This window comes from Lactuca serriola, chromosome 4 (assembly GCF_051521515.1).
Source record: "Lactuca serriola cultivar US96UC23 chromosome 4, Lser_US96UC23_V15, whole genome shotgun sequence".
NCBI classification, from domain to species: domain Eukaryota; kingdom Viridiplantae; phylum Streptophyta; class Magnoliopsida; order Asterales; family Asteraceae; genus Lactuca; species Lactuca serriola.
The window spans coordinates 284,193,044-284,206,805 of record NC_136411.1 but is presented as its reverse complement, the minus strand read 5'-3'; the positions used below and the strand labels follow the sequence as shown (position 1 = coordinate 284,206,805).

The 13,762-nt window shown below is 35.0% G+C and overlaps 1 protein-coding gene across 1 annotated transcript; it reads right to left on the bottom strand.

The window, feature by feature from the left end:
* Nucleotides 1–528: 528 nt before the first annotated feature.
* Nucleotides 529–4,236, bottom strand: WRKY13 (WRKY DNA-binding protein 13). The gene is made up of 3 exons (XM_079034593.1): nt 3,929–4,236; nt 3,529–3,762; nt 529–984 (listed from the first exon to the last, which is right to left on the bottom strand). The coding sequence occupies exons 1-3, from the start codon at nt 4,117–4,119 to the stop codon at nt 810–812; spliced, it is 600 nt and encodes a 199-aa protein (XP_078890719.1). The 5' UTR covers nt 4,120–4,236; the 3' UTR covers nt 529–809.
* Nucleotides 4,237–13,762: the final 9,526 nt, after the last annotated feature.

The window sequence follows — 13,762 nt, the reverse complement described above, 5'->3', positions numbered from 1 at the left end:
GCGAATACCACCTGATGGGCTTCATATCCTACCGCTACAATTGAAAGGATGTAGGAAAAATATAATGATGAATTTCCAAATCTTTTTGAAGTAAATCAAGTTTAGGGATGAAGTTTAAGAACCTTGGATGATTGCAATGAAAATTTAATGCAAAATGACGTAGTTTGATGAGGTTAGGTACCTAAACTTATATAAGGTTGTTAGGTATATTCACTTTACCCTATATATATATATATATATATATATATATATATATATATATATATATATATATAAGGTATTTATTAAAAATAGTGTATATATGTAATGCATTCAATACATTAAAGCCTCATTAATTTTAATAATTCAAAAAAAATCTCATTTTTCTTACAAATACAAACTTTTCAAATTATTAAAATTTTATATTTATTTATTTTTAAATAAACTCATGTAATACATAAGTCTCACACTTAGTATTATATCATATCAAGCTTATTTTGGGATCAATTCTACATTAACAAATGTTTTAACTAAGCATTAAAAAATATCTTTTTCAACCATAAAAATAGGGATATCTCATTTATGATCGGATATTCTGTAATAATAAACATCTTGAAACGTTACATAATTGCCAACATTTACACAATCACACAAATTTGTAAATAAAAGATATAATTCTTGTTTGAGAAAGGCATTCATCCACGATCGTCCAACAAAAAGAGGACATCATATACAAATGAAAGAAATCCACACACTAACTATCATTAGCATCATACTATCAATAGCAATACCATGATAGCCTAGGGTCTTACTATCAATATAAAGTTAGTCTAGAGCCAGAAATTACAGAGCTTAGCAGTGTTAGCTTCTGAATCTTCCTCGTTTTGTGATGGTGAATGTGCATGTCTACCTTCATAAGTTGTAATCACCATTCTCGGGTCCTCTGCTAATCTCTCAACCCGTTTCTTTACACGACAATTGTCTTGTGTGCATCGATAATAACTCCTACATTTTAAAATTGTGATCATATAAAACATGTAAAGTTTTTTTTTACTTGATATGAATGTAATGTTTTAAAGAAAAATTAAAGGTTGTATTTTAGTCCTGTCAGAAATATGATAGTAGTAGCTGGTGCATCGGCCTATTTTATGTGTTGTTTATTCACTTTTGTAAACACACAAATATGATAATAGTATCTGGTGCATTGACCTATTTTATACGTTGGTTAATTCGTTTTGATAAAATCCATTTTCAATTCAGTATATTTTCATTTTGGTATATATGTTTAGCAATGCTACCATTGTTGTTAGAATTTAATGGAGGGGGCATTTTCTTCAACTGTGACCTTGATGTTAATTCAATTCTCTTTAAACGGAGCAAAATATCGTACTTACGTCATCTAATGTAGTATCTTTTAGTTCATATATAAAAGGATATATTTTTCTTTAGATGTTATATAAAGGAAATAAATATGTACCATGTAATGATTCAATTATAATATCTAATTGTTTTTTATAAAAGTAAATTAGCCTGAACTACAATTGCGAAAACAAATGCAAACTGGCAACTGCTGTCTTCATCATGTTTTCCTCGAAGAAGAAGGGATGTTTAGGTGGGCTCCCTAGTTTGGCTTTTAGTAGCACTTTTGCATGATTATTTGATCTTTAAGAAAGTCTATGATATCGAATTCTAAATTCTAATTTGAAAAAAAAAAAATTATAATAGAAAGTTGTATACAACAAAATATTGAAACGGCTCATAAAAATTCATAACACACGTTTAAACTGAATCTGGAACTTTTCTTTCTATGAGATAACGAAATACATTATGACTGTCCCTAAAACAAGCATTAATTAGAAGATTATTAAGATTTATATACGGTTTAATTGTATGATCCGAAGGAAACTTTAGAATGATTATATGGTGTTTCAAATTGAAAAAACTTTTAATTATATGATTAGGATCCATATTTTGTGTGTATAATGCGCTACAAAACTTTTAGTTAAACTTAAAATAATGTGTATTCTATTTTGAAAAATAAAAAAGGTTGTGTGATTATGGATTTAGTTACATCAGATCAACTCGAAAAGAGAAGTGAATTTTGCAAAAGACCATAACCAAGAACGGACAACTAAGGTTTGAAGAGTTTACCCTAAAACGTGAACCAAAGTTTCAAAACCCACTTCCTGAAAGACCCAGAGAATAATGGTGCTCTGTGTTCTGTAACCTAAATGCATGCAAAGAAGAAATGCGTAGTTTCACTTATTACACTTTGTCCCCACCACTTACTTATTATACTATTTGAGCTAGCACCAGATAATTTACTCCACTCACCAAACAATTTGTAACATCTTTTTTTATTTTTTATTTTATCTGTCGATATGTTTGATCTTAATAATGTACGAAATCAAAATAAATTTCTGGTCTATCAACCATGAAAGTATGCAGGATCTAGTTAATTTGAAGTTAATGTAATCAGTAAACAAATTGTAAAACAATTATGTAAGATCTATTTTATATTTACGTTTTCCACGTTATCAACTTAATTCCTTTTGCTATGCATTATATTCTTGCTTCATCCCGTATCCTATCAATTAATTATATTTTGGTCGATCGAATTTTTGATTGGAGCGATCGAAATGAGTAACTACTCATGCAAGTACTTTGAAAGTGCCTTTGAACTTATCAAAAAAAATTTCATTATTATTGATATGATTTCATTTAATATAATGTATAACAAAGCAAATTATTTGCATATAAAGTTTTGTGGTTTGGCCCATGGTTTACGTACATATATGTTGCTCAATGAATCGTACAAATACATTTTTTGCAAAGTAATTTATCGTATCTCACAAATTTTAATCCACAATTACAGATACCTATACATATTAAGATATATATACCATTCAAATTTGGTCCGAAAAGGATTTATTAAACTTATAAACATGTACAAAATTCTAAGATCAAAATAATATTTTGATCCCATATGAACTAACAATTGTAAGTTATAATAAATCAAGCAACCTAAAAGATTCAAATAACCATTGTGGAGTATGCTCAATTAAAAAAGAGATTATAATAAAATGGTTTTTGTTTGGATGCCGCAAACTAATTCGTTTAATGAGATGTGAGTTTCATTAGTAAGTCAAAAATAATGTGTATCTAACTTATTCAAATAGATCGACGTGAATTTTTATGTATGTTCTTGAGAACTTGCTTTCAGTCACATGAAAATTATAATATATATAGTAATACTCCTTGACCTATTGAGGAAAAAAGAAATGCATATGCAACTAGAAAACAGTTTTTAAGTATTTTTGATGGTTTTGTGCAGGATCGAGCATCCATAATTAGGTTATATATATATCTATGCTTAGATCCAGGTTTTTGCAGTGATCTATGATTTTAGGCATGTTGACACAAGTTTTATTTAAAAACTTATCTGGACAATTTCTTTCATGTGTACATATGTATATATGTCTGGATTTGTGTACGTATAAAAATCATAAGAATATGAAGAATAAAAGACCAACTTAATTGATGAAGTACCTGGGGTGTTGTGTGTTCTTGACAACTTTTTGGCCATATTTCCTCCATTTGTAGCCATCATCCAATACATCGACATCACTCATCGTCTTGAAGCAAAACCTGGGCTCCCTCACTTTTCTTCTCGATTTCATCTTCTTCATCTTCATTCCAGAAACCCCTAGATGGTGATGATGATCATCCCTACCCATCCCTAATATCTTGTTGCTAATTATTTCACCCACTTCCCCCCATGCCCTAATACAAGAAATTAAGCATCATTTAGAACCAAAAGTTATGGGAAAGAAAGAGAATCATTGTTGAATTAAGCAAACTTTTACATATATGCTCTTTTCAAAAAATATATATTAGGGTTGTGAAAGACGACATAATCCACGACCAGAGAGACGTAACCTTTAATTACCAGTAATTTGCATTTGAAGATTGTAAAGGAAGACCAAAGTGAGAAGTGAGATGCTGTTCTGGTTTAGAGTGTTGTGGAAGGTGATAAGAAGGTGATAGAGTTTTCAAGTTTTGATTGGGAAGGGAAATCATGTTTGCAGGAAAAGGAAAGAAACTTATTTGTTGATCTTCTAAAAACCCTTGGTTGAGCATGGTCTTGGCTTGGGAATTGAAAGAAAGTTGATGTGTAAAGAGATGGAAATAACACAGAAAAGGGAGTTTCCTTTATGCTTTATGGAGGGGGCATGGGAGTACTTCTGAGTTTCTCTACACAGACGACCGATCAAATAAGTATACTAAAAAACCCTTAAAATAGTTTGTTCCTAAAGACAACTGTAACAATTTTAAAAATAAAAATAAAAACATTTTAGTAGACGTACAATCTATTTTAATAAAAACATAAAGTCTTAAGTTACTAAGATATTTACAAAAATACCATTATTTTAAATTACATTTAAAAAGTTGATCTCGAAACTGAAACTGACAATCAAATTCACAACTTATCACTTTTGAGTTTTGAGTAGCAACACAATTATTCGCTGGCTCCCTCGTATTCAAAGTTTTAAAATGTATTGCAGCACAATTATTCGATGGCTCCCTCAAACACTATCACCACACAGGGCATTAGAAGCTAAATTCTCGTTAATAAATCTGTAAAATAAATAATTATTAGATAATAACAACCATTGAATGAGGCTCGTGTTTGACATGATTCTTTTAAATAGATATGTCGTCTTTTCCCGGTGTATAACAACCAAAGCAATGTGTACTATCGGATTTGACAATTTGCCTGAAAAAATCGTTGAAATTGTATGTAGAGTTCTGTAACATGAGACAAAACTGTAAAGTTCTCTAAAAAAAACATGGTTTATGCGGTCCCCGAGTTTTTGAGTTGCATTTGTGTCTGAACGTCGCGTCAACACATGAGTTCTTTGATTTTGTCTACAAAATATATGATTTGCACCCCTACTTGTGAATAGGTGTTGAAGTCAAATCATACATAGAACCTTGTAAACCATTATACATCTATGCTTATAAACTCATTGAGAGTTTGCTCCATTTTCTGTGTGGGATACATTCTCAGTGCCACTTTATTTGTTGAGTTTATTTCCAAATACTCATATTTGAGTATCCGTATCTTATTCACACATTCTTTGTTTTTGACACAATATATATTGTTTCGAATCTCTCACATAGGAAAACATAACTCACTATAAAATATACAATATATATTTATATATAAATGTGTCCAAATTTTTATAAAAATACATATTTTTTTAGATTCTCCAAAGACTCTATTTGTCGTTGATATTGCCAAGTCATTTCTAAGAGGTCATCGGTGTTACTCAATCGTTATTGCTCTGTTGTCGCCACTATTATGTTTCGTTACTTCTATTACCATTGCCACAAACCCTTATCACCACTACTACCACCATCATCGCTATTTGTAACGCCCGCAACATCGGACTACACAATTAAGATATAATAAGAGATAAAATGACATTTTGATGGAAGATTATTTAGTAATCTCAACCAAAGTTATAGTATATGTGACACAGATTTCGTACATATAAAGAACTCTGAAATTCGACTTCATATGAAGAAGTTATGCTTCTCCGATGTTTCGCAAATAAAATGACACGGCTATGCATACCGTAATCTAAACGAAAGTAGTAGTAATCTTAAAAGAGATGGCGTGCATATAGAGAATGTCCAAATCTGACTTCGTATGAGGAAGTTACGACTTTTTGAAGTTTCAACACAGCAGTACAGACACAAATATCAAAATTCAAATCCGTGATTGTTAGATAAAACAATCTAAACAAGAGTTGAAGATCTCGTGATTAAGATTTCGTCGATACAAAGACAGTCGAGAACAGAGTTCGTATGAAAGAGTTATGAATTTTGTATGGACTTTAATTGTCTAAACCGGTCTAAATATGAATTTTACTTAGAGTTAGAACTAGTGGTTGAGACCTGAATGAAAGTTGTAGAGCTCGTCGAGAGGATTCTGGGGACATAAGAATGTCGAAAAAGGAGCTCGTGTGTGAAAGTTTGCCAGTCAAAGATTTGTGAAAATACATACTAACGGTGACGTGGCAACATCGGAGTGCGCCACGTGGCATGGTAGGTGGCCGGTTTTCCCACGAAGACATGGTAGTGTGGCCAAGGATCACATGACATGTGCTACCACAAAATGGTGACACGTGGTAGTTTTCTAGAAACAATGACGTGGAAGGATAGAAGCATGACACGTGGCAGAGAGGACCAACAAAAGCTTGAGGGTGCGGCGTGCCTCTTGTCGGTGCGCCACATGTGCACAATAGTATATAAACCCCCTTGATTTTCTTCATTTCCACACAACTTCAAGTCTCCTTTTTCTCTGAGACTTTCTTCTTTCTTGAGTCCATATTTTTAAAGTATCTTGAGTTATTTAGCGAAGCTCTTGCATATCTAGGAGTCCGAGAAGAGTAGTGTTCTAGTCGTAGTTCTACCCACACAATTTCCCAGTTTTCGCTAAAAATTGATGTAAGTTAAACTACACTTATTTTATTACAAGTGTAACATATATTTATGCTCATAGTCATTATTATGAAACAATAAATGAGATCTATCAGTGATTCCAAGTCATTACACTGATTGATCTACTTACGAGAGTGATATCTAGGTTGGATTTACTGAGGTGCTTAAAGTGGAATTTCCAAACAGTATACTCTATATAACAAACGGACCCTACCTCTGATATGATCCTACCTAGTTATTCCTTAGTTGATAGATCTTGAGGTAGACATTAGGATTAATAAGGAATCTAGACTATCATTAGTCACTAGAAATATAAGACTACTCATTACTAATCGTACCTAGGTTACATCAAAAGGAAAAGCTAAGGTGTTAGGTGAAGCTCTACCGAGATCACCAGTGATCCACTTTTAACAAGTGAATGTATAGTTACTTTCATCTTATACATACATATGAAATATTCAGATAATTAAATGATATATGTTCTTATTATTTGTAACCAAAATGTCCTATGTTAGATGAAATAATATAAGATGATTTTTATATGCATTACCATATATGTATTTGCATACCTATAATATATTGAGTAGTGACCAGTAATGAGGGATGAATAAAAGAATGAGGGTGATGAATGATGGTATATGAAACCAATAGGCCTTGAATTACTAGTACTATTGTACTAAGCGATGTATTCATCTAATAGAGTATAGATGACAAATGCAAACTCTTCTAGACAGTCTAGTGGAAAACAGGCAGGTTCATAACAAGTAAATGATGAACTACATGTTCATTTGATGGACTCTACTTCCTACTAATATGTATTATGGAGAAATACTTAAAACATTACTGTCAACAACGCTGATTATGATGATCCTTAGGATAGATCCATATATATAAATATAGAAGAAAACCTATTGATATGTATCGTAGAGAAAAATCCTTAAAATAGTATTATCAGCAATGATGATTATGATGATCCTTAGGGTAGATCCTTAAGAATGAAAATAGAAGAAAATAGGGATGGGTAATCAGGTTAACTATTTGATAATTAGACATATTAACTATATTCTTGTGGGTTGAAAACCCTATGTACTCACTAGCTTTCCCAACCTGACCCACTCAGTTTCTTTGTACCACAAGTATCGATATGAAGGTATTTGATGTTTGAAAATGATGAAAGATTCAAGGAAATATAGTCCATTAAATGGTGCAAGGCCAGTAATGATTATGTTTATGTTTATATTTATTGTATTAGTGATGACATCCCAAGTTTTAAATAATCAATGAAAAACATTTTTGTGGAAATACTTATGGGACAAATTTTGCATTTATAAATAAACTCTATTTAAAATAAGCATAAATAAAAGGGTCTTTTCTAACCATGAAAAATGGGGATATCACAGTTAGTATCAGAGCATTAATTTAAACGAACTAAGATTATTTGGATTTCTAGACTTCAACTTAGAATGCTAAGAAATGATCGTAAGGTGTGTATCCATTTTATTTTAGGTAGCATACCTAAATTAATAGAAGAACTAGCTTGCTTTAAGATAAGATATATAATTTGTTGTTATATGCTAAACGATTTATAGCATGATTTAGGTTTCCTAAATTGCTATTGCTTGACTAGATGTAAGGTTTATCGCCGACCTTAATTGGATAAGGAAATTTTATGTTTTCAGGCTTCTAAATGTTTTATTAATGTATTAGAACTGGCATATAACTTTTTGGGGTGATAAGGAGGATTATGAATCTAAACATAAGTAAAATCTTCTCTCTAATAATATACTTGCACTTATAGTACCCTGAATGATTGTACCCGATGTATGGAACATCATGTAAGGACATTAAGTAGGTTAGCAAACAATAATGGAAACTGATAACGTCAAGCTTATGTGAATGACCATGCACCTAATGACGTGTCGGTAGCTGAACTTGTCACGGTGGCAGGAGTCAAAGCAATGACTCAGGCTATGTTAGCCAAACAAAGGGAGGAGATGAGACAACCACTATGGAATAATAGGGATGAACCTACTACACCATTTGTGCAACCTAAACTTAATGAGGAATAGTCAAAGGAAGGAAACTATAGCCAAAATATTAGCCAAGCTAAACCATGAAAGGTTAGGAGGAACAACCCTGATGCGGAAATTAAAAAATATGGATGCAAGTATAAGGACTTCATGGCCTCCAAACCACCAAGTCTGTCAAAAAGCCCAACACCAATGGAAGTTGTGGACTATATTTTTGAAATAGAGATGGTGTTTGAGAGTTGCGACAGCAGGAACATACAAAAGACCATCCTTATGGTTAGACAGCTAAAGAGTAGAGTATTAAGCTAGTGGAATGTGTCGGCTGATACTATGCCAAGCTCATAAGCAATTAAGATGTCTCGTGAGAACATTCTTGAGGAGTTGAAGATGCAATGCTTCTATGAACAAGATCTTCTGGAGATCAAAAATGAATTCTAGAATCTAAAGATGCAAGTATGTTGCAGCTTTCACTAAGAAGATGAAGCTAGTTCCTAACTTGGTTCCTACCGAACTTTCCAAAGTAAGCAAGTTTGCTACTGGCCTACCAGCAGATTATAGGCCAAGGATGAAGCTAGAAACCCTTTTGAAAGCATCCATCTAGGCGGCTAAGAATGTAGAGACCTAGATAAGGTAAAAAAGGGTATGGAAAAAGCTAAGACTGGATAGAAAAGGAAAGTTGAGGGATATTAAAGATCCGATAAGCAAAAAGTTCTTGAATTCCGACCCCAACGATAAGAGGTCTAGGAAAAATATTGAAGCCAAGTGGTGTGACAAGTGCAGAAGAAATATCTTTAGGAAATGCACTAAGGACATGACTTGCTTCAAATGTGGAAAGACTAGTTACTATGATAATGAATGCATGACCAAGAAAGAAGTATGCTTGAAGTGTGGGGAAGAAGAAAATTTCAAGCAAGAGTGCCCAAGGAGGGAAGGAAATGCAAAGAAAATGTGCCACGGGCATTTCAGATGACCCTAAAGGCAGTAGAAGGTGAAGCAGATTAATATAATGAAGCTGAATGTTCAGAGTTAGTCATCCCAAATTAATAGTACTGTATTATGTATCCTATATAAGAGGCATGGAGTATAGAGAACTTTAGAATGTTTGTAACCATTTTTGGAAGTTATAAAAATCCCTTATGTTATATTATCTGATGTGTTAAGTTGTTGTGTGATTTTTTCTTTTCATGAATAATGGCTTGGGGACTACAAGGCAGTTCTTGAGACAAGTATGAATAGGTATGGAAGTAGTAGATGCCTCTACGTCCAAAAGCACATGAATCACACTTGCATCAGGAAGATTCAAAAGGTTACCGAGGCCCTATTAGTTGAAATCGTTTTATTCATTTTCGTCGTTACCTTTGTCTCGGTGATGACTACGAAGATAAATGTTATTCTGACCCTAGTGGTCATTACGAATCGAGTTCTATTAAGATAAGTCTAGGATGTATATTACCCGGTTCAAAGAACCATGGTTGATGTGACGTACGACTTTAGTTAAAAGGTTGGAGGAGAAGATAATTAAAACGACCGATAAAAGTATCATAGCCGTCATTAAGACAAAGTAGCATGCAGCTAGAAATATTACTTGCTATGATGTGATTATATCATATTAGAAAATAAAGGATAGTATCTTCCATGCTAAAATATTACTCAAAGAGACCTGAGTCTAGCCATTGCATCATACGATGAAAGGTCATTAGAGCATGACCCATCAGTTTGTTATAGTAGTCAAAGTTAAGATCTTATCTTGGGTTAAATTTACTAGAAGGAGCAGGAGTCGTCGATAAAGATCGAGTTTGTAACTCAAAGGTTTGGACTGAAGATCCAAAATACAATGAAGTGTGGGCGCGAGGTTGAGCACCACAAGTAGATAAGAAATCCTGGAGTTGATACTTACTTGGAAAGACATATGAGTTACGATTATGACATAGGATGAAACGGTGAATTTGCGGGTCGTCATCCAACCCTATTTTGCTGATGGTTTCGGGACGTAATCATCCTAAGGGCCAAATAATTATAACGCCTACACCTTCAAACTAGACAATTAAGATATAATAAGCGATAAAATGAAATTTGGATAGAAGGTTATTTAGAATAAATAATCTTCACCAAAGTTATACTATATGTGATAAGAATTTTGTACATATAAAGAACTCTCAAATCTTACTTTGTATGAAGAAGTTATGCTTCTCTAAAGTTTCAGGATTGAACCATACGGCTATGCCTACCGTAAAAAGTGAATTTTAGATAGGTTGCTTATTAGCCTAAGTAATCCAAATGAAATCTGTAGTGATCATAAAATAAAGAGTGTGTCTATAGAGAACATCCAAATCTGACTTCATATGAGGAAGTTACGATTTTTCGAAGTTTCAACGCAACAGTACGAACACGGAAATCAAAATTCCAATATGTTTACTTTTAGTTAAAACATTCTAAACGAGAGTTGAAGATCTCGTTATTAAGAGTTCGTCAATATAAAGATAGTCGATAACAAAGTTCATATGAAGGATTAATGAATTTCGCACGAACTTTAACAGTCTAAATTGATCTAAATATGAATCTTAGTTAGACTCAGAATTAGTGGTTGAGACCTTAATGAAAGTTGTAGAGATCTTCGGGAGGATTTTGTGGATATAAACAACATCGAAACTGGAGCTTGTATTTGAAAGTTATGGTCATTCGAAGATTTGTGAAAATTCCTACCAAGGGTGACGTGGCAGCACCGGTGTACGCCACGTAGCATGGTCGATGGCCGGCTCTCCTGCGAAGACAAGGTGACCTGGCCCATGAAGCGCGCAACACATGCCACCACAAAATAGCGACAAGTAGCAGTCTTCTTGAAGCAATGACATGGAAGGATCAGAGCACGAAACGTGGCAGGTGGAGAGAGGACCATCAAAGCTCAAGGAAGCGGCACAACTCTTATCGATGCGTGGCAGGTGGAGATAGGATCCCGCAAAAGATAACACTCTAGTTGAATTAGTTCTGGATAGTTTATAAGTCTGTTACAACAACACGCCTAAATTATATTAACGTGGTTCCGGAGCAGGTTCTCCTGCAGTTGTGATCCTGAGAATCTTCCCATCTGCGTCAGAGTTCTTTGCTATAGGGCAATCCTTCTTGAAGTGCCCTATCTCACCGTATTGGTGGCATGACTGGCTAGTACTAGTTTTGGTGGCGGGAGTGCGGTGTTTAGCCAGTGATATGTGGACACGAGTGTTCTCCTTGTTTATCCACTTTGAAATTTTCCTTTCATAGGGTCTAGTTTTAACACCACCATCATAAGCCTAGTTGACTTTGATGTCAGGGACTTAAGTGATGGGTCGTGCCGGTGCTCCACAGCTACAAGCATGGTGCCCTATTTTTAGGTAATTGCAACATTACATCTCATGGCAAGTCCCATGATGATGGAAACTACACTTATCACACTTCGGGAGTTTTCCCTCGTATGGCCTGCTCGGTACGGGGATGGCAGGGGTTTCTATTTGCTGCTGTTGCATGGCCAGCCTTTGGGATTTCTTACGTTCTTTCTGGGCTTGACGCTTTCGTTTCTTGTTCTCTATTTTTCGGCTTTGCGAGCTTGTGACTGTTACCGTTTGACAACTTCTTGGATGGATACTACGATCGGAATCTTCAACCCCCTCATCAGCATTGTTTGTGCTGATAGCGCTACGGTGCGCAAGGACAACGGTTACGGCAGCCATCATGGCAGTTGTAACTGCGGTTTACAAAGTAGCGGCGTCCATAGGGAAAGCGGAGGTTTCGCTGTTCGACTGACTGTTTCCGGATGACGACATGATTCTGTAACATGAAAGATAAGGATTTTGTGAGCGATTCTAGTTGACCCTAGATGTACTTCGATTGTTCTAGTAAACAGTAAGAGTATGTTTTTGACAGTTTGACCTACATCCCTACGATGCAGTCCTAGTACTAAGTGAAAGTGAGTTTGTAGAATGGGCTCAAGACGTTTGCCGTTCAAGCCGAGGTATCGAAGGCTGGTGAATAACATGATCCAACCATCAAAAAAGACTTGGAAATGTCTCCGGAGTTAAATTACTATAGTCCAATGACTTGACTAAAACATGTTTCAGATAGACTCCAATGAAAGTATGATAAGAGTACTTGAATAAGGATGACACAGGAGTTAGTCAACTGTCAATATCTTTGACATTCATGACGTAAAATTTAGGAAAATGAACTTGCAAAAGGTCTTACATCATATCTAGGGAAGATAGTTCTTGACAGCATAAATACCTAACCAAAAGTACTTACGGTACAAGATAGTTTCATAGAAAATGCCACATCGGGCATAGACAGAAATCGATTCTTTTCTAACAAGGAAAGTAAAGTAAGGCATCTACTATTGGCGACGGTCATCCCTCTGGTGAACTCTCAGTTCGGCCAGTTGACGTTCCACATCAAGTAGGTGTCTTTCATACACCCTCTAGCGTACTCGGAGCTCTATGACTTCGGCTCATGATTCAGCCAGTGCTTGAAGCAGGGTTTCATGGTTTCTCTCAGATCTCTCACGAGCATCTTCTAGACGAATGGTGCGGAGGGTATGCATTCTCGCATCGACGACCACTTCGGTGATCTGATGTAGGGTTGTCCTGTCTTGAATCTCATTTCGGGCCACTCTGCAGACCAAGATTTTCAAGACTCTGTCTGCTGAGCCCCCATTGCTCAGGTCGTAAAAGCTTCGATCACCATTAAATGGCATGGGCTGATCTTGTCCTTGGCTCCATGTTTCCAAGCATTCCACCCACTCAGGCGTCGGGCCATGAAAAGCCGGACAAGGGTTAGGAATTGGAACGGGAGTTGCCTGGGGTAGGTTCTCAACCTCGGGTTCGGAGTTAGCATCGTCTGAAAGGTCTTCATCATGGTGATCATTCACAGGGATAGGATGATCATTCTCTGGTTCTTCTCCAAACCAACCAGCAATGACTTCGTTCGGAAGATACTGGTTGCCGTGGGGATGGAGTCCAGCCATGTTATCTATGCGAGAATTGGGGTAAGAAAATAATTATTAGACGAACTATCTAGATAATTATTTAGAAAATCTTCATTAGTTACATCGCTATTTGTGAAGTGCATACCAGTTATATGTAATCGAAACAGGATAGGCCTTCGAATAAGTGACCTTAACTCCAAATTCACACAGAATAGGGGTAAAGTAAAATTTTCACAGATTCTAAGTCTATAACATCCTAATTACATATAGCCTTAGTGTATCCACTTAGCAA

Excerpts from the sequence above, each read along its gene's own strand:
- WRKY13 (XM_079034593.1), bottom strand. The coding sequence starts at position 4,119 with ATGCTCAACCAAGGGTTTTTAGAAGATCAACAAATAAGTTTCTTTCCT. Across the intron at positions 3,763-3,928 it reads TCTTCAAATGCAAATTACTG|GGCATGGGGGGAAGTGGGTG; the intron begins GTAATTAAAGGT and ends TTCTTGTATTAG. Across the intron at positions 985-3,528 it reads AAGAACACACAACACCCCAG|GAGTTATTATCGATGCACAC; the intron begins GTACTTCATCAA and ends TTTAAAATGTAG.